Source organism: Panicum hallii, chromosome 7, assembly GCF_002211085.1.
Source record: "Panicum hallii strain FIL2 chromosome 7, PHallii_v3.1, whole genome shotgun sequence".
NCBI lineage: Eukaryota > Viridiplantae > Streptophyta > Magnoliopsida > Poales > Poaceae > Panicum > Panicum hallii.
Genome location: NC_038048.1, coordinates 8,802,691 through 8,824,548, shown reverse-complemented (window position 1 = coordinate 8,824,548; position 21,858 = coordinate 8,802,691). Strand labels below are relative to the sequence as shown.

At 45.8% G+C, this 21,858-nt stretch overlaps 1 protein-coding gene across 2 annotated transcripts; it reads right to left on the bottom strand.

The window, feature by feature from the left end:
- Positions 1 to 3,272: 3,272 nt before the first annotated feature.
- Positions 3,273 to 5,442, bottom strand: LOC112900209 (mitochondrial inner membrane protease subunit 2-like). 2 transcript variants are annotated; one of them, XM_025968990.1, is made up of 3 exons: positions 4,979 to 5,435; positions 4,728 to 4,893; positions 3,273 to 3,675 (listed from the first exon to the last, which is right to left on the bottom strand). In XM_025968990.1, the coding sequence occupies exons 1-3, from the start codon at positions 5,197 to 5,199 to the stop codon at positions 3,568 to 3,570; spliced, it is 495 nt and encodes a 164-aa protein (XP_025824775.1). In that variant the 5' UTR covers positions 5,200 to 5,435; the 3' UTR covers positions 3,273 to 3,567. The 2 variants fall into 2 exon arrangements, with proteins under 2 accessions (XP_025824775.1, XP_025824776.1); XM_025968991.1 differs by lacking the exon at positions 3,273 to 3,675 and adding an exon at positions 3,719 to 4,540 and having other exon boundaries at positions 4,979 to 5,442.
- Positions 5,443 to 21,858: the final 16,416 nt, after the last annotated feature.

The following is a 21,858-nucleotide window of genomic DNA, read 5'->3' as shown; positions in this document are numbered from 1 at the left end:
GAGGCTGGACGCGCGTGCTCGCGGCGGCCGCGGAAAGTTCGGTGAAAACCGTGGCGGCGGAGGAAGCGGATCAGCTCAACGGCCTCATGCGAGACCGCTCGGGTGGCGAAGGTTCTAGAGAGGAGGGGGAAAGGGCCTGGTCGTGAGCCAGGGTGCGGCTCGGGTGCGGTTCGGAGGGAGCGGGCCCGGATGCAGAGGCGCAGCCGGCGGGAAGAAACAGAGGAGGGGGGGATCGGTCGCTGGGAGGAAGGAGAAGGGGAAGGCGCCGACAGGCGGGCCCGAGCTGGCAGCGAGAGAGGGAGGGGAAAAAACGCGTGGGTGGCCGGCCTGAGGAGAAATGGGCTGGGCCTCGGGAAAGAAAAGAGAGAGGAAAGGGAGCCTAAGGGAGAAAAGAGAGTGGGCCGGCGTGGCCCATGCGGGAAGAGGGAGGGAAAGACAGGCCGGGCTGAGGGGGAACTGGGCCGGGGTAGAGAGAGCCCGTGAGTGAGAGAGGGAGGGGATTTGGGCTGGCCAGGCTTCTTTGTTTCCTTTCTTTTCCTTCTCCTTTTCTATACTCAAACATTCAAACAAACTATTTGAATTCAAATGCAAATTGGATTCAAACCTATGAACTCAACACAAATAAAACAATGCTGCAGCATGATTGCACAAACAATTTAATCCTATGATAGATTTTAATTACTTGCGTTATAAAATTACTTTAAATGCCATAAAAATTAAAGAAAAGCCTGGGAAATTTATTTAAGCCCAAATAAATTCATTAAAATTTAAGGAAATTACCTTAGGGTGTTACAATCTCTAATTCGCCTAGAGGCTCGGGGGCTACACCCACTGGGTGCGCTCGCGTGCACCCACATGAGTCAAGCGGAGGGGGATCTCTCATCAATCGCGTCAATCAGGACACGGGAGCGAGCACGCCAGCAGAACCCTCTACGCGAATCTCTGATTCACCTAGAGGCTCGGGGGCTTACACCCAGTGGGTGCGCTCGCGCGTACCCACATGAGCCTAGCAGGAAGATAACACATCCGAACCACGTTAGCCCAGATGCGAGGCTGGGAATGCATTTGGCCCGGCGCGAGAGACGATGTCCAAGTAAAACGAAGCCCCTACATGGCTCTCAAAAGCCGCGCAGGAGCTCCGGGGCTACTGATAGGGGCGAACATCATGGATCCCCCAAAGTGCGGTCTTTAGGGAGCTAATCATGGATTAGCCCTCCCAAACTATGCAGCTCGGCCTGACCGGGCAGCCATGCGGCCGCGGACGGCCCATTGGCTGAAGGAACGTCGATGGCCCAACATCAGGCCCAGATGCGGGGCGAGAGCCACCTCGCCTGACCCCGAGGGCGCGGGCTCGGCCTCATCCGACCCCTATGGGAAGGGCTCTGCCTCGCCTGACCCCGAGGGCATGAGCTCGGCCTCGCACAACCCCCCGTGTACGGACGCGGCCACGCCCATCTCAGGGACGTGGGACCCTTAGGGTCACGCCGCGGGAGTGAAAGGTCACGTCGGAGGTCAAGCCTCTGACGCGAGAACAGGTGAGGGCACGCCTCGACATGACCTCCGAATGTGACAGGCCATCATGGCGAGCCCCCCGCGCCGGGGGTTAAGCCGCAAAATGTGCCGGGGGCTCACGCCGCCCATCTTGTCAGAGCGCACGTTGCCCACCAGACACGCCGGGGGCCCGCGCTTCCCGTCCTGTTGAGGCGCACATCGCACTAGGGAGCGGCGTAGGGACACCCTTCGTTATCTACAGGGCCAATAGGGCCCACATAAAGGCAAGGAGAGCAGCGGGATCCTAGGGACCCTCCTTTTTCTACTCCTTATCTCTCTCTCTCATGTATCCGATCGCTGCCCCTTAGCTTATAAAAGGGAAGGGAATGACCCCGTAGGGGGACCGAACCCTGAGACACTCACGCACTCGCATAACACTTTGTCACCAGAGACTTGGGAGCCCATTTCCTCTATCGACTGTTTCTAACCCTTGCTGCAAACCAGTTCAAAACACGAGCAGCTTGACCTGGATATAGGGACGTTCTGCCCGAGCCAGTATAAACCCTTATGTTTTCCTTGCACACCATCCGAGCCAAATGCGCAAGCATAAATTTACTAGTCGGCAGTCCGAAACACCGACAATTAGCATTGCCGAGTAGGAAATTTAACTGGTTTAGAAGTTGAAGAATTACCAAGTGGAACACTAAACAATTCAAGTTATATTTACAAATCGATGATTTGAACCTTGAAGTAAACAAATTAATTTGAACACTTCTCTTTTGAATCGGAGTTTGTTCTTTGTTGTTGGTTATATGTAAACTAAGAAGTTTACTAGTTAGATGAACAATGAACGTTGGATAAAATCTGGTACAGAAAGAGAATTTAATTTTCTACACAAATTAAGGTTCTTGAAAGAGAATCGAGCATTTTATAGTTTTGTATGTTGTTCGAATCGACAATAATATGTTGCTCCGATTACCCCTGCTCTTGGATCAATTAGGAACTCTTGTAGCCTGTAAGTTGCTATCCTGTAGCTTATGAACACTGAGAACTAAAGGACAATTGTAGCTATTGGTACCCTATTCTTCATGCAAGGGCCTGTTTCCCCAATAATCAAGCATTTAAAACTTTAACAAGTTCTCTTGATGGTTAATTTCAGAAGTTACAGCTTGAGACATAGCATTGATCAACGTCGTAGCACTGTTCAATGAAACCAAAGCTGAACAATGTAAAAGCTGCTAGCTTTTGATGCTTGGTGCCACGCAGGATGCCGTCTCAACCCAACTTTAAGCTACCAAAAGAATTAAGCTTCAGCTGCATTTGGGCTGTGCTGTCACATTGCTGAATAACTCAAATATAGCAAGAAAGCAAACTAAAAGAGAAGGAAAAAAGCTGAAGTGCAAATATATGATACATGTAACTGAAAGCCTGAAACTTGAAAACAGCACGAAACCACACAAAAAAAAACCATCTCAGTATAATATACTTATAACACTCTTATGTAGCTTATGAAACATGAAACCACCGCAAAATCAAACCAGAACTTCGATGGTAGTTAAAATGGTGGATAATACAAGTTACATGATAGGGCATCCCATTCCAACGAATGAGGCATCCACTATGATTAACTTTTGCCAACATTTCAAATCTTAATTTTTTGATTCATCTCTCAGTTCTCACAGAATAAATTAAGCTTAAATCAGCACAATGTCTTGTTCAAAGTTCTCATGAGTACTTGTTCACACAACTTATATAACAGCTGATTTCAGGAAATCATCGCATAGACCGGACATAAAAACGTTTCTTCTTAATGGAATGGGAAGATTTTAGTGTTGAGTCACATCAAAAAATAAAGCTCCTCACAACACATTTCCTACAAGGTTACAACTGACAGGAAGGTTGATTTGCAATCAGAGATAATATTCTCACTGTCACCAAAAGTGTCACATCCTCTAATTCACTGCCTTTGACAGTATAGTGCAGGACAGGCATCAGTCAATAGTACTCACAGTGGTGTCCTGCCCTAAAATGGAAAAATAATGCAGGATAACCAACCTAACAAGAGTTCTGAAAAGGTCATAGTGGCATAATCCTTCCTTCTGGCATTTTTCGGTCAACTCGACCAATTCTGTGGGGTGGCCAGACTACGTAAGTGACTCTGCCCTGCACCAGACCCAGAGGAACCTGCAGGTAAAAAATGTTTATGACATTTAGTAACAAGACCACAAATGTCTTGAAACTCAATTTGCTACAATGTGCAAACAAGTAACATAATGAGTGTGGCTGGACGCAACTTGTCTCTTTAAATGATAGAAAGATGTGAAAATAGCCAAACAGAAAACAGCTAAAGAGGCACTGAATTACTCTTTCTACTTGTCCTTTTATTCTATTTATTAAGGCTTGTAAGATATAAAGCCTGAGGGAAAATATCATCAACGAAAATGAATAGGATATGAGATATTCAAGGTTTCAATCTAGTTATTGACAAAACAAACTCAGGAAGAAATTGATATCCTGGATTTTCAATTAATTTGGAACTGCAAACTGGCTGTAGATGATCATGCCACTAGCACACCAAAATTGGTTCAAATATGACCCTGGGCCATGAGTTCCCGTGACTCTGCTTGGCATTTATTCCAAGGAGGCAATGCAACATTGTTAAATACACGACTAACAGTACAAAACAAAGATCGATAAAGAAAAAGCACTGTGTTGGTGCTCTTGCATTTGCAATAAGCATATTTGTTAAATGCCTCCATCCACCAAGATGTCAATCCAAGATCATGATGCATTCGAGATTAAGAAAATCACTGGGAATGAAGGAAGGAATTGGCTAGTTGATTTTGAGTGCAAAAATTGCCAGTTTGGTAGTAAGGAACTGAGACTATATTGTAGCACATACATTGTCAGGAAAAGATCCATGGATGTAATAGCAGCAGTTAATATCAAGACACCAACTTGTTTTCTGCGCCCCTTTATTCGAAACAATATTTTCTGCTCCATAGTAGCAGCAAAACTCACAACACCAAGCTAGGACTCAAACAATTTCCTGAAGATGCACTGAGATCAGCATCACCATGAGGTACTGAATAACCACAATAAACAAAGGCATTCCTCAACCAATCTGTGCAATTTTTCCTAGCTAAATAACGCAATCAATTGTGGCCGGCAAGACTGGCACGAAGTAGGGTTAGAAATTCATGTGAGCAAGCAGAGCAGTGGGGGAAGAAACTTACAGGGCCGTAGAATCTCGAGTCCATGCTGATGCCGGCATTGTCCCCTTCCACCCAGCAGTGTCCCTGCGGGATCTGCAGGATCTCTTGATTCTCCGGGACCTGGATCCAATCCCCCGGCAGCGCAATCAACCTCTTCACAAGCAGTTCATGGTGGTTCCTCGGCGAACTGGGACGAGCAGCAGCAGCAACAACAACAACATCAGGAGCCAAAGAAACGCCCAAGAACTCCGAGGCGGCGGCGAAATCCTTACCGGAAGACGACGACGTCGCCGCGGGAGAGGTCGTAGCGGTAGAGGCAGCGCTTCTCCACCAGCGCGCGTTCGCCCTGCTGGGCGTCCAGGGTGGGGTACATGGAGGCGCCGTCCACGGGGACGACGGAGGCACACTGGTCGACGAAGGTCATGCCGAGCACGGTGCCGGTGGCGCAGCCCTTCACGAACGGCCAAACGGCGGCCAATGCTCTCCTCGCCATGTGCGGAGCGGACAGGAACCCGCCCGAGGGAGGACGGCACCGCCGCCGATGATGATCCCGTCCCGTCTGGGAGAACGGCGATGACGGCGTAGCAGGGGGGAGTGCTGGTGTGAAAGCTGCAGCAGAGAAAGCCCTCTTCGTTGGGTTTCCTCCTGGACCGAATCCTCTCCGCCACGCGACTTCAAGGCGAGAGGCCTCTTCGCTTAGCCCAGTTCGGCCCCACCACCACCGGAGAGGGAGGGGAAGGATGGAGTAGCATAGGCCCACGAAAACTCTAGCACCGGAAACCAACAGCAGTTGAATTTTTTTAAAAAAGGTTAAAAATTTAAATTCGAAAAAAGTGTGCCGATTCGTAAATTTTTAGAAAATAGGTACCTCCCGCCCGATTAACGGGCGGGAGGCGTGGGGCCGGGGACCTCCCGCCCATCCAACGGGTAGGAGGTCCCAAAACTTTTTCCAGGCCCTTCCCGAGGATCTCTTCGCGAAGAGGCCCCTGACGCGGCCGCGGGGGCGTCCCGCCCGCCCAATGGGCGAGAGGTATGGCCCTACAGTGCGGAGGGGCATCCCGCCCGTTGGGCGGGCGGGAGTTCCCCCGCTATATAAGCCTCCACCTATCCCTAAATTCCCATTTTATTCAGAAAAATCAGAAAAAAAGAAAGAGAGGAGAGGAAGAGAGAAGAGGAAGCGGCGAAGCCCTGTTCACACGTCGGTTTGGAGGTATATTCTCGTTCTAGTCGTATAATTACTTGAAAATAACTATAATCTAGGAAATATTTCTTAGGATAGTTATATTTTGAATAGTTTTTAGTATTTTCAATTTTTTTAGTACAATTTATATTCTGAATAGTTTAGAATCTGGAAAATATAATCTGGGAATCGCTGAAACTTAGAGTCGTTGTGTAATAATATGTAGTATAACTAGTTTATTAATGATTGACAAATATGTCTTCCGAGAAGGGTACTTTCAGTATATATTACGGAGAAGGAAATGTGATTTATGGGCCGAATAGGGTAGATTTGAGTAAATTCAACTGTGCGGTCAGAGAAATTACCAGACCGCACGAGAGGATATTTGAATCCCTGTGCAACTGGTTAATGAGCGGATTAAAGATTAATCAGGAGACACACTGTGAGTGTTCAGTGCGTCATAAATCGTACCACTCACGCTTTGATCTGGGAGGTGATGCCACTTGCAAGCAACGAGGACTGGTTAACTTATCTGCAAAATGCAAGTGGCAATGGCCACTGGTACTACTTATCAATGTGCACCAGAAACTTTTGATAAACATTGAAGCTGCTGCGGGAGATGAAAATGTTGATGAAGAAGTTGAGGAGCCAAACATTGAGGCAGGTGGCACCGTAACATCTCAATGCATGGTTGATGAGGGGGAGAACATACCCCGTATTGTTGAACAGCTGCGAGACGAAGAACGTGAATTGGATGAAGCAATGAATGCCGATTCGTCTGATGATGACGAGGATGTGCCTGAAGAATGGGTAAGCAGCGACTTCAGTCATCTTGTCGTAGATGAGGGACCCAGCGTGCTTTGGGATTGCAAGGAGAACGAAGTTGTCCAGGGTACGAGGTACCACTCAATTGATGAGGTGAAGGAAGCTGTTAAGTGTTGGTCTCTCTCTTATGCGAGAGTTCAAAACAGTCGAGTGCGAGTCTCATAAGTACGATGTGGTATGTGTGAAAGAGGGCTGTACGTGGCGGGTGCATGCGTATAAGGGCAAATGGAAAGATTATTAGGAATGCTCAAATGTTACTCAGCACACTTGTCATTTGCCGGGCGTGCAGAAGTCCCATCATAATCTTACCTCGCAATACATTGCAAACAAGATGTACGGGATGATAGTAGACAACCTGTCATTTGAACCAAAGTCTATAATCAGGCATATTCAGGAGAAGTACAAGTATACCATCTCGTACGGGAAGGCATGGAGTGCAAAACAGAAGGTGTTAGAGATGAGGTTTGGAACATTCGACGCTACATATGATAATATTTCTCGATTGTTGGCCATCATTTGTCAGAGAAATTCTGGAAGCTATTATGACCTGAAAAGCCTAGACAGAGAACAAGGTCCGCCCTTTATATTACAGTGGGTATTTTTCAGCTTGGGTGTATGCATTAACTCATTCCAACACTGCTGGCCTATCCTGTGCATCAATGGGACCTTTCTCACAGGAAAGTGTAGATTGCAAATGCTGACAGCCATTGCAGTGGATGGAAACAATCAATTGCTTCCGGTTACTTTTGCTTTTGCTTTTGCTTTTGCTTTCTCATAGGAAAGATTTATTTTTAATGGCTTAATGTATCGTTTCTATCATAATATTTGGATTCTACGTTGCAAAATGTTATCGCTTAACCATCTTTATACAAGTTTTAGATACCGTAATCTTCTTCGTAAAATTAAACTAAAATTTTATATGCATACAAAAGAGTATGGCGAATAAATCTTCTATTTGAAAAAGTATGAATTTTAAATAGTTTATAAAACATAAATTCCAACAAAAAATAAGAAAGTGGGCACCTCCCGCCGACGGGTGGGAGGGATGCCTCAGGGGCCTCTTCGCGAATAAGAAAAGTTCCTTATTCGTGAAGAGGCCCTCGGGAGGGGCCTGGAAAAAGTTTTGGAACATCCCGCCCGTTGGATGGGCGGGAGGTCCCCGGCCCTACGCCTCCCGCCCGTTGATCAGGCGGGAGGTACCCATTTTTTGAAAATTTGCGAATCGGCACACTTTTTCGAATTTAATTTTTTATCCCTTTTCCAAAAAAAATCAACAGCAGTTTATATGAGGAAATGATTAGCCCTTTTTTGTTTTCAATATTTTTCTTTTTTCATGTAATCCCCGTGATCCGTGCCTAACAATTGTATCGCATTTTTCTTCAGCTAACTCAACAATTTCAATAAAGAGAGAAATTGTTCCAACAACAAACAGAAATATTCTGAGAAGAAAAATGTTTTGGCATAAATATAAGTCATTCTGAAAATTGTTTCGATGAAAAAACTGGACAAGAGAAAAAAATGTTCAAGAATATAAGTTATTCTGAGAACAAGGAAAAGGTTCTGAACGAAAAACTGATAAGTATAGACAAAAGGAAAAAACGTTGTAGCAAAAAGTAAAAGTTATTTTTGGAACCTTGCTGTTCTAAGATTTTTGCCCCCAATGCTCTAAAAAACATGTTATTTTTTAGAAAAATCAAAATATATTCATTTCTTATCTTATTTTGTTGCATTAATTGTGATTTTACTAGCAAATATGCTTTAGTAATAGTAGAGAAAAATAGATTCATGGTTGAAGAAAATTTCATCTAAAGATATTTAGACCGGTTTGGTACTTGGAGTCGCCGAGTCGGACGACCGATGTATGGGATCTCGGCGCAACTCCGCACACTCCCAGCCCGCACCATGTTCCATGGGAATTTTTATGATGAAACGAAGCGATCCGCTCTTCAAACAGATAGTATTTAGTTGTTAGCTGCCTCATCACTGGGTGATTGCTTTATCTTCTACAAGTGCATCATCATCACACAAACGGGACAATGCTCATTTTGCACTCTCGACCTTGTTCTGCAGCAGCCCCCAGCCACTCCTGGGAGCACCACAGCCACTGTCACCCATGCCCCCAACCACTTTCCGCATTGATTCATCAGAGTTGCTGCAATTTGTTCGTCTGATGGGTTCCTCTCGAGTCTACTGTCATAAACTGTTGCTTGCATGAACCTTGTTGACAATCAAAAGGCAGGTATGTAATGTAAACAGAGTTTACCGATTTTGTAATGGCGCCGGTTCAATCTAAAGCCTGTTTGCATGCATGGAACATACAATTCTCTCATTTCCTTTGGCTAACAAGTTGTCCGAGACTCCAAGCATCGTGTTGCACATATTCAATATTCTGAATAGGTTCAAGCATGTTTTGCACTGATATGACTCTCGCATGGCTGATTTAGTGATTTCTGATACCTATACTGGATAACTACAGCGGTGGGCTCCGTAAAATACTTGGTACTCACGATAAACTAAAATAGCTTACACACATACTTAGGTGCAGATCTACAATATTCATTTGCCTTATCGCTTTACCTACAACATCCCTAATTGCGCCGCAACGCACGTGGATTAGGGAGCATCAAGCTGACATTTCTTGCTTCAATTCTTGGTTGAGGATACTTTTTATCCAACCACCAAAGTGCACATCATGAATCATTACAACGCTGAACCATTGAGAGAAAGAATTTTTCAGTGGGCAAATAAACTCAACTCTTATTACTGAACCAAAGATTTCGATAAAATCGTAGACACTAGCATTGCAAAGAAAACAGAGACAAATCTAGAGACTTAACTACTATTTTACAGAATTGAGATGACGCTAACAAAAGACATGACTATTGATTTGTTCTTCTTCCGTTGGTGATGGCTTCACAGCATGAGGGCAAGCGTCTATTTCTTACAGAAGAGGCAGTAACACCTGCCCTTGATCCCTCCTTTCGTACACTTGTGTTGCTCGAGTGTAATGGAAGTTAATTTCGCCTCAAGCCAGCACTCAGCCTTGCATGACCAACTTTTGCAGAATGGGACCTTAATATATGTATAGCCGCAACTTTCTACAAAAATAATGAAAAATGTATATATATGCACATGTCATTAACTTATAATCTCATGTGTTCTTGATCACATGAAAATGTACATGAAACTAAGAAAACTGTGACACAATTTGAGTTCTTCTGGAGGAAAAAGATTATATTAGAAGATCACTTTTTCGGACAAAAACAAAAATCCAGAAGACTGGACACATGTGAAGTGAGAAAAAAGAATGGAAATTAATAAGCTGAAAACAGCAGAAGACAAATGCAAATAAGGAACACGAACCAGCCATGGCATGATTTGCTTGTAGCATGAGCACCAAAAGAAGGCAGCAGAGAATAGCGTGTTTCGCATTCATCTTGTTTGACATGGAAAGAATGGAATGTACGTCGAAGGGGTACATGTGAGCAGATATATATAGAGCCGCCACCAGACTTCGATCGTGAGAGAAAAAAGGGATCGGTGACCATTACTTCATGGATGGTGATGACTATTTCCATTGACCAGGAATTTTCCCACATATATAGCTTCTTGGTGTATGATAAAGCATAAATCAAATAGTAATTGCATGCTAGCAGGCAAAACACACATCCAGTTAGATCTGTTAGCGAGCAGAATCTTTCATGTCCCACCATGAATCACTGGGTGAGCAGCAATAGATAAGATTCTTTGACCGGGTTGATGCATGGAAACATGCAGGATCTGTTGCTTTCTGCCACTCCGTTCCTGGTTTTCAGTGCCAACAATTGACAGCAAGATGAGTGCCCGGTGGGTTGCCAACAAACTGGTGGCAGATTTAATTTCTACTCTTCTTGTTTTATTTTCTACTCTTCTTGTGAAACAAAGTTTCCTGTATCTAAATAAATATGATACCAAAAAACAGTCGCTACCAGTATAAAATATTGTTTAGCCCTTACAGTGCTTATATTACTTGATCTAAGTGTTTCATGCCATATGGTATATCAAATCAAAAGTATTCGTTAATGTCAACTGCCTCCAGAAATGGAACTGGAATAGGCCTGTCGGGGATGTAATTTTACAGGCGATTCCTAATGTGAGCCGACCACTTGTGAAAATCTCTGAAAAAAATATCTTTGTATCTTTTTTTAACTAAATTGGGTTTTCCAATAAAATTTTGGGAGGGATATGTTAGACTAATTGGGTCAAGGGCCTAATTAGCCACGGTCAATAAATCCCAAGGCCTATAAGTAACTGACAATTGATTTGGTGGTTTCAAAATGAGTAGTAACTGACCTTTCAATAGCTGCGAGTTACTACCTTTTATAGCATTAACTTGGACGTTCAAGGGACGTTGATGGTGCCTATAAAAGAGGAGCCTATTCTCTTATCTTCGATGATGTTACACTAGACCACTACCACTACTATGCTGCCCCTTTGTTGTCCCTGTTCCGGCATCCTGAGTGCACAGGCAACCCGGAAGAGTAGGCCTCCGAAGCTGCGTTCTTCTCCGAGACTCTGCACCCGAGAAGTAGAAGAGCGATCAAGTTTTTTGGGAGCGCATCAGCATGACTGCTCGCTTCGACTACTTCGACTTCCGACTGCTTCAACTACATCTCTGCCTGCTCGACGACTGCTTCGACTACTTCGACTTTCGATTGCTTTGACTATATCTCCGACTGCTCGTCAACTGCTTCGACTACGTCTCCGACTATTTCGACTACACCTTCAACTGCTTCGACTACTTCGACTACATCTCCGACTAGTTCGACTGCATCTCCGACTACTACGACTACCTTCTGGTGGCTGGAGCAACTGCACTGCGATCACCTGCACAGCATCGACTCTTGATTGACTACATCAAACAGGCTCGACTAGAAATGTCGAGTAACGGCGCATCCGATGCCTTCGGCATTGGCCCCGTCTCTGGGTACATCCTAAATTTCTTGTTTATGTTTGTTGTCCTCATTACAAGCACAATATGCCATGCTCCTATTTCTATTATGATTTATCTTGTGTTTCAGATTAAAATGAACTGTAATTTTGCTCTAATTCCAACAATCCAAAACCTTGATAGGCCTTTTACAGTTTCTGGTTTTGCTGCACACCTCAAACCAAATGTTTTTGATGAAATGAATTACAAGAGATGGGTTCGCAAGCTTGAGTTGTGGCTCATATCGATGAGCATATGGTTCATCACTGAAGGCCCTCCTACTGGGCCACTCACTGTCAAGGAGGACAGAGCGTACCAGACGGCTGATAACTTGTTTAGAGGGGCTGTGATCAGTGTTCTTGGAGAGAACCTGGTTGATGCTTACATGCATATTCCCTCTGGCAACGAGTTGTGCTATGCTTCGGTGTCTCTGATGCGGGTAGTGAGTTGTACATCATGGATCAGTTCTATGACTACAGGATGGTGGATGATCGTCCTGTTGTCGAACAAGCTCATGAGTTACAGGCGCTCACTAAGGAGCTTGACAACTTCAAGTGCAATCTGCTAGATAAATTTGTGGCTGGTGGGATTATTGCCGAATTGCTTCCTTCCTGGGAACTTTGCTACTTCTCTGAAATACAAGAAATAGGAGTTCACTGTAGCTGGTCTTATCGGCACTCTTGATGTTGAAGAAAAGGCGAGAGCAAAGGACACACGTGCTCCTGGCAATGAGGGAGGTTCTAGCGCCCATGTGGTGCAGAAAAAGAATTTCTAATCCCACAAGAACAAAGGCAAAGGGAAGGTTGAGTCCAAGCACAAGGCTGCTCAGACTACCAACTTTAAGAAGAAGAACACAAGAAAATGCTTTGTGTGCGGTGGTTCTTACCATTGGGCTCGGGACTGCAAGGATCGCAAAGATAAGCAGTAGCAAGGGCAGAAAAAATATGCTAATGTTATTATCGGCGATACTGAAAAGGGAACATCAGGGTATGGTGATCATACTACCGTTCTTTCAGTATGTCATTTACCAAATTGGTGGATTGACACCGGGGCCAATATACATGTGTGTGCTGATATCTCTTTGTTCTCTTCTTACCAGGTCATAGGGACTGGATCCATGTTGATGGGAAATGGTTCGAATGCGGCTTTTTGTGGTGTTGGTTCGGTCGATCTGAAGTTTACTTCGGAAAAGACCATGCGGCTAAAGAACGTGCAGCTTGTCCCCTCAATAAACAAAAATCTTGTTAGCGGATCTCTCCTTTGTAGGGATGGTTTTAAGTTGGTATTCGAGTCAAACAAATGTGTTGTTTCAAAATTTGGATCCTTTGTTGGGAAAGGATATGATTGCGATGGGTTGTTTCGCTTGTCATTATCAGACTCTTGTGATAAAGTTGTGAATCATGTGTGTAATGATGATGCATCTAATATTTGGCATTCACGGCTTTGTCATGTGAATTTTGATTGTTTGTTGCAGCTTGCCAGTTTAAGTTTAATTTCGAAATTTATTTTGGTCAAAAATTCTAAATGTCAAGTATGTGTGCAATCTAAGCAACCGCACAAGCCTCACAAGGCTGCAGAGGTGAGGAACTTGGCACCTTTAGAACTCGTCCATTGTGACTTATGTGAAATGAATGGTATGTTGACTAAAGGAGGGAAGAAATATTTCATAACTTTGCTAGATGATTCAACTAGATACTGCTATGTGTATTTGTTTAGGTTAAAAGATGAGGGGCTTTATTTTTTCAAGGTCTATAAAGTTGAGGTTCAAAATCAACAAGAGAGAAAAATAAAATGTGTTAGATTGGATTGAGGTGGAGAGTAATGAGTTCAATTTATTTTGTGAGGAGCATGGCATTATTCATGAGAGAACATCACCTTATTCCCCTGAGTCAAATGGAATAGCTGAAAGGAAAAACCGCACTCTAACAGAGATGGTCAACACCATGTTAGAAACAGCTGGACTTCCTTGGGAATGGTGGGTTGAGGCTATATTGACAGCTTGTCGTACTCTTAATAGAGTTCCTATGAAAAATAAAGAGAAGACACCATTTGAGGAATGGGAAAATAAAAGATTAACACTCTCATACTTGCGCATTTCGGGTTGCTTAGCGAAGGTTCATGTTCCAATTGCTAAGAAACGCAAGCTTGGACCGAAAACAATTGATTGTGTCTTTCTAGGCTATGCTTTTTATAGTGCCGGATATAGATTATTGATAATTAAATCTGGTGTACCTAACATGCATGTTGGTACAATCTTGGAGTCCAGAGATGTTACATTCTTTGAAAATATTTTTCCAATGAAAGAGACACATAATAGTTCTAGTCATGAATTTGTGAAAACCCCTGAAAATAATGATGAAATAGTACGCATTGAACAACCACTTGAGAAAAAACAATGAGAAGAATGATAATGAAGTGACTCGAAAGATCAAGAGACAAAGGACTGCAAAGTCTTTTGATGATGACTTTATTGTGTACCTTGTAGATGAAACTCCAAGAACCATCGCTGAGGCTTATGAATCATCTAATGCTGACTATTGGAAGGAAGCAATCAGAATTGAGATGGATTCCATAATGACTAATGGGACTTGGGAGGTGGTCGATCGTCCATATGGGTGCAAACCTGTAGGATGCAAGTGAGTTTTCAAGAAGAAGCTTAGGCCAGATGGTACTATTGAAAAGTACAAGGCAAGTCTTGTGGCTAAGGGTTATACCCAAAAAGAAGGTGAAGATTTCTTTGAAACTTATTCACCTGTTGCTAGACTGAACACCATTCATGTACTACTCTCCTTGGCTGCCTCACACAGTCTTCTCGTTCACCAGATGGACGTTAAGACAGCTTTCCTTAATGGAGAGTTGGACGAGGAAATCTATATGGATCAGCCTAATGGATTTGTAGTAGAAGGTTAGGAAGGAAAAGTGTGTAAGCTGTTAAAAACTTTGTACGGTCTGAAATAAGCGCCTAAGCAATGGCATGAGAAATTTGACAAGACTCTCACATCAGTAGGCTTTATTGTGAATGAGGCCGACAAGTGTGTGTACTATCACTTTGGTGGGGGACAAGGAGTGATCATGTGCTTGTATGTCGATGACATACTGATCTTTGGGACAAACCTCAATGTGATTGAGGAGGTCAAGAGTTTTTTATCTCAAAGTTTTGAGATGAAAGATATGGGAGTGGCTAATGTAATTCTGAACAATAAGCTGCTGAAAAAAGGCAATGGTGGGGTCACACTTGTGCAGTCCTACTATGTGGAAAAGATATTGAGTCGCTTTGGATATAGTGACTGCAAATCTGTTCCCACGCCTTATGATCCTAGTGTAATGTTGCGAAAGAATCGAAGAATCACAAGAGATCAATTGAGATATTCTCAAATCATTGGCTCGCTAATGTATTTAGCTAGCACCACGAGACCTCACATTTCGTTTGTTGTGAGAAAACCCAGCAAATTTGTCTCAAATCTTGGAGATGAACATTGGAAGGCTCTCGAGAGAGTGACACACTATCTGAAGGGCACTACAAGCTATGGAATTCACTATGCTGGGTATCCTAAGGTACTACAGGGCTATAGTGATTCAAACTGGATATCTGATGCTAATGAAATAAAAGTCATGAGTGGATATGTGTTCACACTTGGAGGTGGTGCTGTTTTCTGGAAGTCTTGCAAGCAGACCATCTTAATGAGGTCAACAATGGAAGTAGAACTCACAGCATTGGATACTGCCATAGTGAGGCTGAGTGGCTTCATGAGCTGTTGATGGACTTGCCGGTGGCTGAGAAACCATTACCAGCAATCCTAATGAACTGTGATAATCAAACTGTGATTGCTAAGGTGAACAGTTCAAAGGACAACATGAAGTCATCCAGGCATGTGAAAAGACGGTTGAAGTCTGTTAGAAAAATGAGGAATTCCGGAGTAATAGCATTGGACTACGTTTAGACAGACAAAAATCTGGCAGATCCATTTACTAAAGGTCTTTCATGGAATGTAATTGACGAGGCATCGAGGGAGATGGGATTGAGACGCACTTGAGAGTTTTGTCATATTGGTAACCTGTTCTATTTGATCGGAGATCCCATGAATTAGGACAACGAAACAAGCTATTGATAAACTAAGAAGGAGAGTACTTTTGTACAAACCCACTCCATTGAAGATGCACTCTCTCCTTTTCTACATGGCAGGTTGGTTAAAACCTTAATGTGATCCGCGTGGCTTACTGAAGCAAAGATGTTGTCCTGCAGAGACATCTTTTGAGGAACACATCTATATGAGTTTGACTGCTAGTCATAGTCTATGAGATTGGGGAATTTCTAGAGACTTATGAAAGGTCTAGGAGTACGACTTATATGCTCCATCCAGAGGGGAGGCAATTTGCAGCCCGGTTTCGGTTAAGGATATAAGTGAAACTTGTTTGCACAAGACTATCAATTCAAGGCATAGTCCATTGTTCAGTTGTGGCCAAGTGTAGCTTATGTTCTAGGTGGATGTTCAACCCTAACCAGGTCTCCATCAAAATGCCGATATATTAAACAGTAGTGGAATTGAACATGTGCCTTGGAATTTGGTGGGGATTGTTAGACTAATTGGGACCAAGGGCCTAATTAGTCACGGTCAATAAATCCCAAGGCCCATGAGTAACTGACAATTAGTTTGGTGGTTTCAAAATGAATAGTGTTGGTGTTTTACCGGCTGCCCACCGAGGGATATACCCGAGGTAGTAAGTTTAGGTGAGGAGATGCCGAGATCAGGAAGTCGAAGGTGCAAGGAACATAAGATTTAGATAGGTTCGGGCCGCGAGGTGCCTAATACCCTACGTTCTGTATGGTGGTTTGTATTCCCTTGGGTGTAGAAGTTGTGTTTTGAATGGCTCCCTGCCCTCCCTTATATATCCGGGAGGTCAGGGTTACATGGATCCTAGCCAATACTAGCCAAGGAATCGTTGAGTAGTATCCTTCTGTACCGACTAGCTTTATCTCCTACTCAAACGAGTAGAAAACAACATAAATAAGAGATAAGATGGGCTTTATCTCTTAATCCTGTTTAAACTACGTTATGTACACAGTCCTGTAGCCCCGGGTCTGACAAGCCCCCGAGCTCTTCGTAGCTGAGTGCTGCAGGCTTCTCGAGTACTTTCGAAGCAGTCTTCGGCTTCTCTTGAAGCTCTGTCTTGAAGTTCTTCTTTGAGTACTTTCTTGGCTGCATCGAAGCTATAAGGTGCTCATGCCCCGAATGATTTCTTTGGTACGGTGTGCGATTGAAAAATTGCACTCCATATGGAGTAGTCCCCGAGACTTAGGTTGAATCGGAGAATCAAGCTGAGGATTGCATTAATCTTGAATCCTCCTTACTTACTTTTCAAATAAATTCAAAAAAATAAGTAGTCGATGCCACATATCCCACAGCCCCTGAGCCTTGAATCCAAATCTCTCAGGTTTGGAAATAAGAATCCAAAAGTCGTGGCATGCAGTGAAAAAAATGTCCCCACGATAAATAACTGGTGTGATGGTACAAATGATCGAAGTTAGATCTGGAATTCGAAAAACCCCTTTTTTTGGGACAGTGAACCCTGAAAAATGATTAATCGAATATTTTATCTAAACAATCCACCAAATGACCCCTCATCTTTCGAATATTCCCTGAAACAACTCTTCAACTTCAAAACAGTAAAATTGTATCTAGCCGCTGGTTATTTAACCCTGCAGTAACGCTAAGTAAAAACTATGCTTCCAATCTGCAATCCACCAAGAACTTTCCAAATCCCCAAACAGAGCTGCATTCCGCCTTCTCCCTCTTGGAGAGCCCCAATCCAACCAAATCTCCCCGCCCCTTTCCCCACAGCCCCCGAGCAACTCGTGGCGAGCAGATCTAGAAATGGCACCCAAGAGATCTGAGAAGGATGGGAAGAAGAAGAAGGCGCAGCCACGTCCGGGGAGTGGACTCATAGTAAGTGCTCCCTCAACGACCTCAATAAACTTGTTTCCAAGGGATTTCTCCAAGACAAGAGTCTTGTCAACTGGCGCCCCTCCTTTCGCGAACCTTTCCCCATGGAAAATGTAGATGAAATCATCACATTTTACCATTTTGCCGAACAGGGTTTGGCCCTCCCCTCTTGCTCTTTTTTCCATGGCTTTCTTTATTTCTACGGGCTTGAACTCCATCATCTCAACCCGAATTCCATTTGCCATATCGCAATCTTTCATCCATTTCTGTGAAGCCTTCCTCGGAATTGAACCCCATTGGGATCTTTTCCGCTTCCTTTTCCGGGTGAAACCACAACCCACAACCAAACCAAAAATCTATCCATTGTAGGGGGCACCGGCATCCAACTTAGACAGCAAGCCAGCGATAGGTACCTTTCCTATAAATTCCCCTCCAACATTCCTAGATGAAAGAACCACTAGTTCTACATCGAAAACCATGCCCCCCAGCTTCCTGAAAAATCCGGCAAACCCCCAGTCGTGAGGCCAGAGTAGAACACCGAGCTCCCCAGAGTAGACCTAGACCAAGTCGATGAGTTGGTAGCCATCATAGCAGCTCACAAAGAAATAGGGGTGACCGGAGCATCCGTAATGTTCTCTTTCTTCAAGCGCCGGATCCAGCCACTCCAACAACGCCACACTTTAGGCTTCGAGTACATAGGCGCTGAAGATTCCTCTTGGATGTGTGCAGAAGAATTGATTGATGATGCCGCACTCACTCGGGTCAGGCGAGTGCAGCTGGATGTGGATGCGGTTCCCGACGTCCCGCAGCTGTTTTCAGCACCTCCAAAACTGGTAAGTATTCGACTACTTTTTGTTGAAAACAAGTTCTGCTATTCTGCCACTGCTAACTGAAAACCTTCTGCAGGGACACACAGAGTTGTACCGGAGCTACCCTCCACAACCCGACATCCCTCGATTGGACCACCTTCTCCCCAGCGCCGCAGCCGAAGCAAAGAGGGCTTGAGTAGCCGAGGCTCTGCCCGGCAGCGAATCCACTGAAGGCGGAGCCCCCTGGCGGAAGAGGAAGCTGAAGGAGAGACGAGAAGGAACAACTCCCCCGGACCATCCGTGGAGTTGACCGAAACTCTGCCTTTAGTCCCGCAGGGTCGTCGGGTGGTGCGCAAACGGAAAGCCCATGTAGTCGAGTCTTCCAGGTATGAATTTGCTGCCTTGTTGAATTGTCAAATATCGGTATTGTTGCACGCTAACATTGTCCATTTGCAGTCCACCTGCTTCTCCTCCCGAGCCTGAGCGCGAAGAGGTGGGAATGGATCCATCAGCTTTTGCGACAGGAGCGGTTACCATTGCTGTGGCGGGCACCGCGCCACCAGCTAGTGTGTGTCAGGCCCGGGGCCACGGGACTGGGTACATGACGTAGTTTAAAGAGGTTTAAGAGATTAAGTCCATCTTATCTCTTATTTATCTCGTTTATCTCTTATTTATCCTGTTTAAATAGGAGATAGAGCTAATTGATACAGAGGGAATCTACTCGAGATATGTTCTAGTACGATTCCTCAGCTGGTGTTGGTTAGTATCTTTGTAACCCTGGCCTCTTGGATATGTAAGGGAGGTCAGGGACCCCTCTCAAAACACGATCTCTAGATCATTCTACACCAAAGGCAATACAAACCACCATACAGGACGTAGGGTATTATGCATCTTGTGGCCCGAACCTGTCTAAGCTTTGTGTTCCTTGCACCTTTGAGTTTCTAATCTCGGCGTCCCCTCACCCAAAACTTACCACCTTGGGTATATCCCTCGGTGGGCAGCCGATTAAACACCGACAGCTGGTGCGCCAGGTAGGGGAGCGCGTCGAAGATCCACCGGAGAGCTCGATGGCATCTTTCAAATTCATCAGGTCAGTTCCCTCCCAGGGTATGACATTCATTTTTGGCTCGTGGGTCTGCATCGCAGATGGTGTGGGCAATTTTCGGCGATTCCTCATCGACATGAGGCCAAAGATCTCCGCTGCAGATTCCCGCAGCAACCTTGACAAGTTCGTCAATGGGCTCGACAACTTGCCGCTCCATGCTTCTGCAACAAGGATCGAGATGGAGTCTGCTCCAAGCTCGACTTCTTTCAGTATTGCGGCAACTTCCCCTAGGTTGGACTCATTCCAATCTAGGGATCTGCGTAGCTGATCCTAACTCGGTTCATGCAAGCCGGCCACTGATCTTCAGGAGGCCAACGTCTTTGGGTCCCTCTCCATGTTAGAGAAGGACCTGGACTTTCTGCTCCAGGACGGAAAGCTTGAAGCCACCGCGTGTCGGGGGGCCTCGGGTTGTTCTGGCGCCAGTGATCTGGTGGTCACCTCCCTGCCGGAGGGGCACATTGTGCATTGGAGGGGCATGGTGCTCTCTGATCTACTTGAGGCAGAGGGTCGACTTGTGGCTCACCTCGAGCCCTTGCCCTTTCAAGAAGGCAGGCCGTTGGCTACCGCGGCAGAGGGGTCGACTGAACTAGTCGACGCAAGCTCTCATGAGCTTTCCTCCCACCAGGTGCTAATGGCGGAAGAAGGCGAGGACGATGGGGATCTTCCCATCGTCAACTTTGAAGCGATCTCCGAAGATGAGATCACGGCCAACGCCGGTGATGAGAACGACGCCGATCGTGAGGCCCGGAGGGCCAGGAACAGGGCCCGCACAATCCGGCGGAGGAGGGCCAATGAACGTAGGCGGTCTATGCATCGTGAGCTTGACCCTGAGTTCGCTGCCGTAAGCGAACGGGGTTTCAGGACTCCGGTGGCCAACATCGCCAGAGTGACGGCCATCCTTGAGCGCAGTCATGATCCAGATATGCGTCAAGCACTCCTTTACGCGCAGAGGGCCTGGATCTAGCTAGATCAGCATAACCTGGTGTCCACCATCAGGGAGGAGCGCGTGGGTGAGAGTCGGAGCCAGGCTCACAGTCGAACGGCTGGCGGCCGTCCTCGACACCAGCTCAGCAACGACAACGCTCGCGGGAGCCAGGCCCCTGGCGGAAGGCAGCAGCCACCGCAAGGGGGTCATCCGCGATAGGCCAATCATTGACTTCCTCCAGAGGACCTGCGCCAGCACATCAATGAAGGTCGTGATGCGTGGACCGTGATCTCCTCCAGGTGCAAGGTCCGCGAAGAAGTCGAAACTGAAGGTACTGACTGTAGCGACCGATTCCCTACGTTTTCTACACGTTTCAGCAGCTACAAGTATCCAGAGGGCTTCAAACCGATCGGCATCACCAAGTACGACGGCAAGCAAGCTCCTCAGCAGTGGCTCTATTGCTACTCCACGGCCATTGAGGTCGCAGGGGGTTCGAATATCACCAAAGTTGTCTACTTCCCGATGGCTTTGGACCCTACGCCGCTCACTTGGTTGGAAAGCCTCAGCAACAACTCAATTGACTCCTGGGAGCGCCTCAAGAAGGTCTTCATCGACAACTTCCAGGGAGCGATTGATCGTGCAGGTACTCGTCATGATCTTGCTTAGTGTAAGCAGGAACGTAACAAGCTTCTGCGGTCCTACACACGTCGCTTCTTCGACGTCCGCGCCACCATCGCGAACATCTCGGAGGATGACATCATCGATTGTTTCTACAACGGCATCACCGACCCGGGCATCTACAGGGATTTCAGGCGGAACAGGCCGAAGACTATTGTGGGCCTTCGTGATATGATACACGATTGGTCCGAACAGGAGGAGAAGATGCGGGAGTGGTTCCCGCGGCGTCAAGATAGCAATCTGAGGCGACCAAACGACAACCGCAATGACAAAGGCCAGCGGGACTTTTCGGGTCCACCCCGGAAACGAAAGCCAGATGATATCATCGCGGCTATCGATCGTCCTTCGCGGGGCAAGAAGTCGACGACGCAGGAGGAGTTTGGGAAGCTCCTGCAGAAGAAGTGCCCGTGGCACCCAGGTGCCAATCATGTCGCCATTGACTGCTACCACCTTCGGAGGACGTTCAGCAACTCCGGTGGTGGAAAGAAGAACAAGAAGCCTGTGGACAAAGAACCCGAGGACGACGATCAAGAGGACCACGGGTGCAACCTAAAGTTTTAAGATACCTCGAAGGTCGTCAACGTCATCTTCGAGGGAGATGAGGATTTTGGTTCCAGGCGGGACCAGAAGCTGCTTCTTCGGGAGATTTTGTCCGTCGAGCTGGCGGTACCACGACCACTCCGTTGGTCGGAGGTCCCCATCTCGTTCTCTCGCGATGA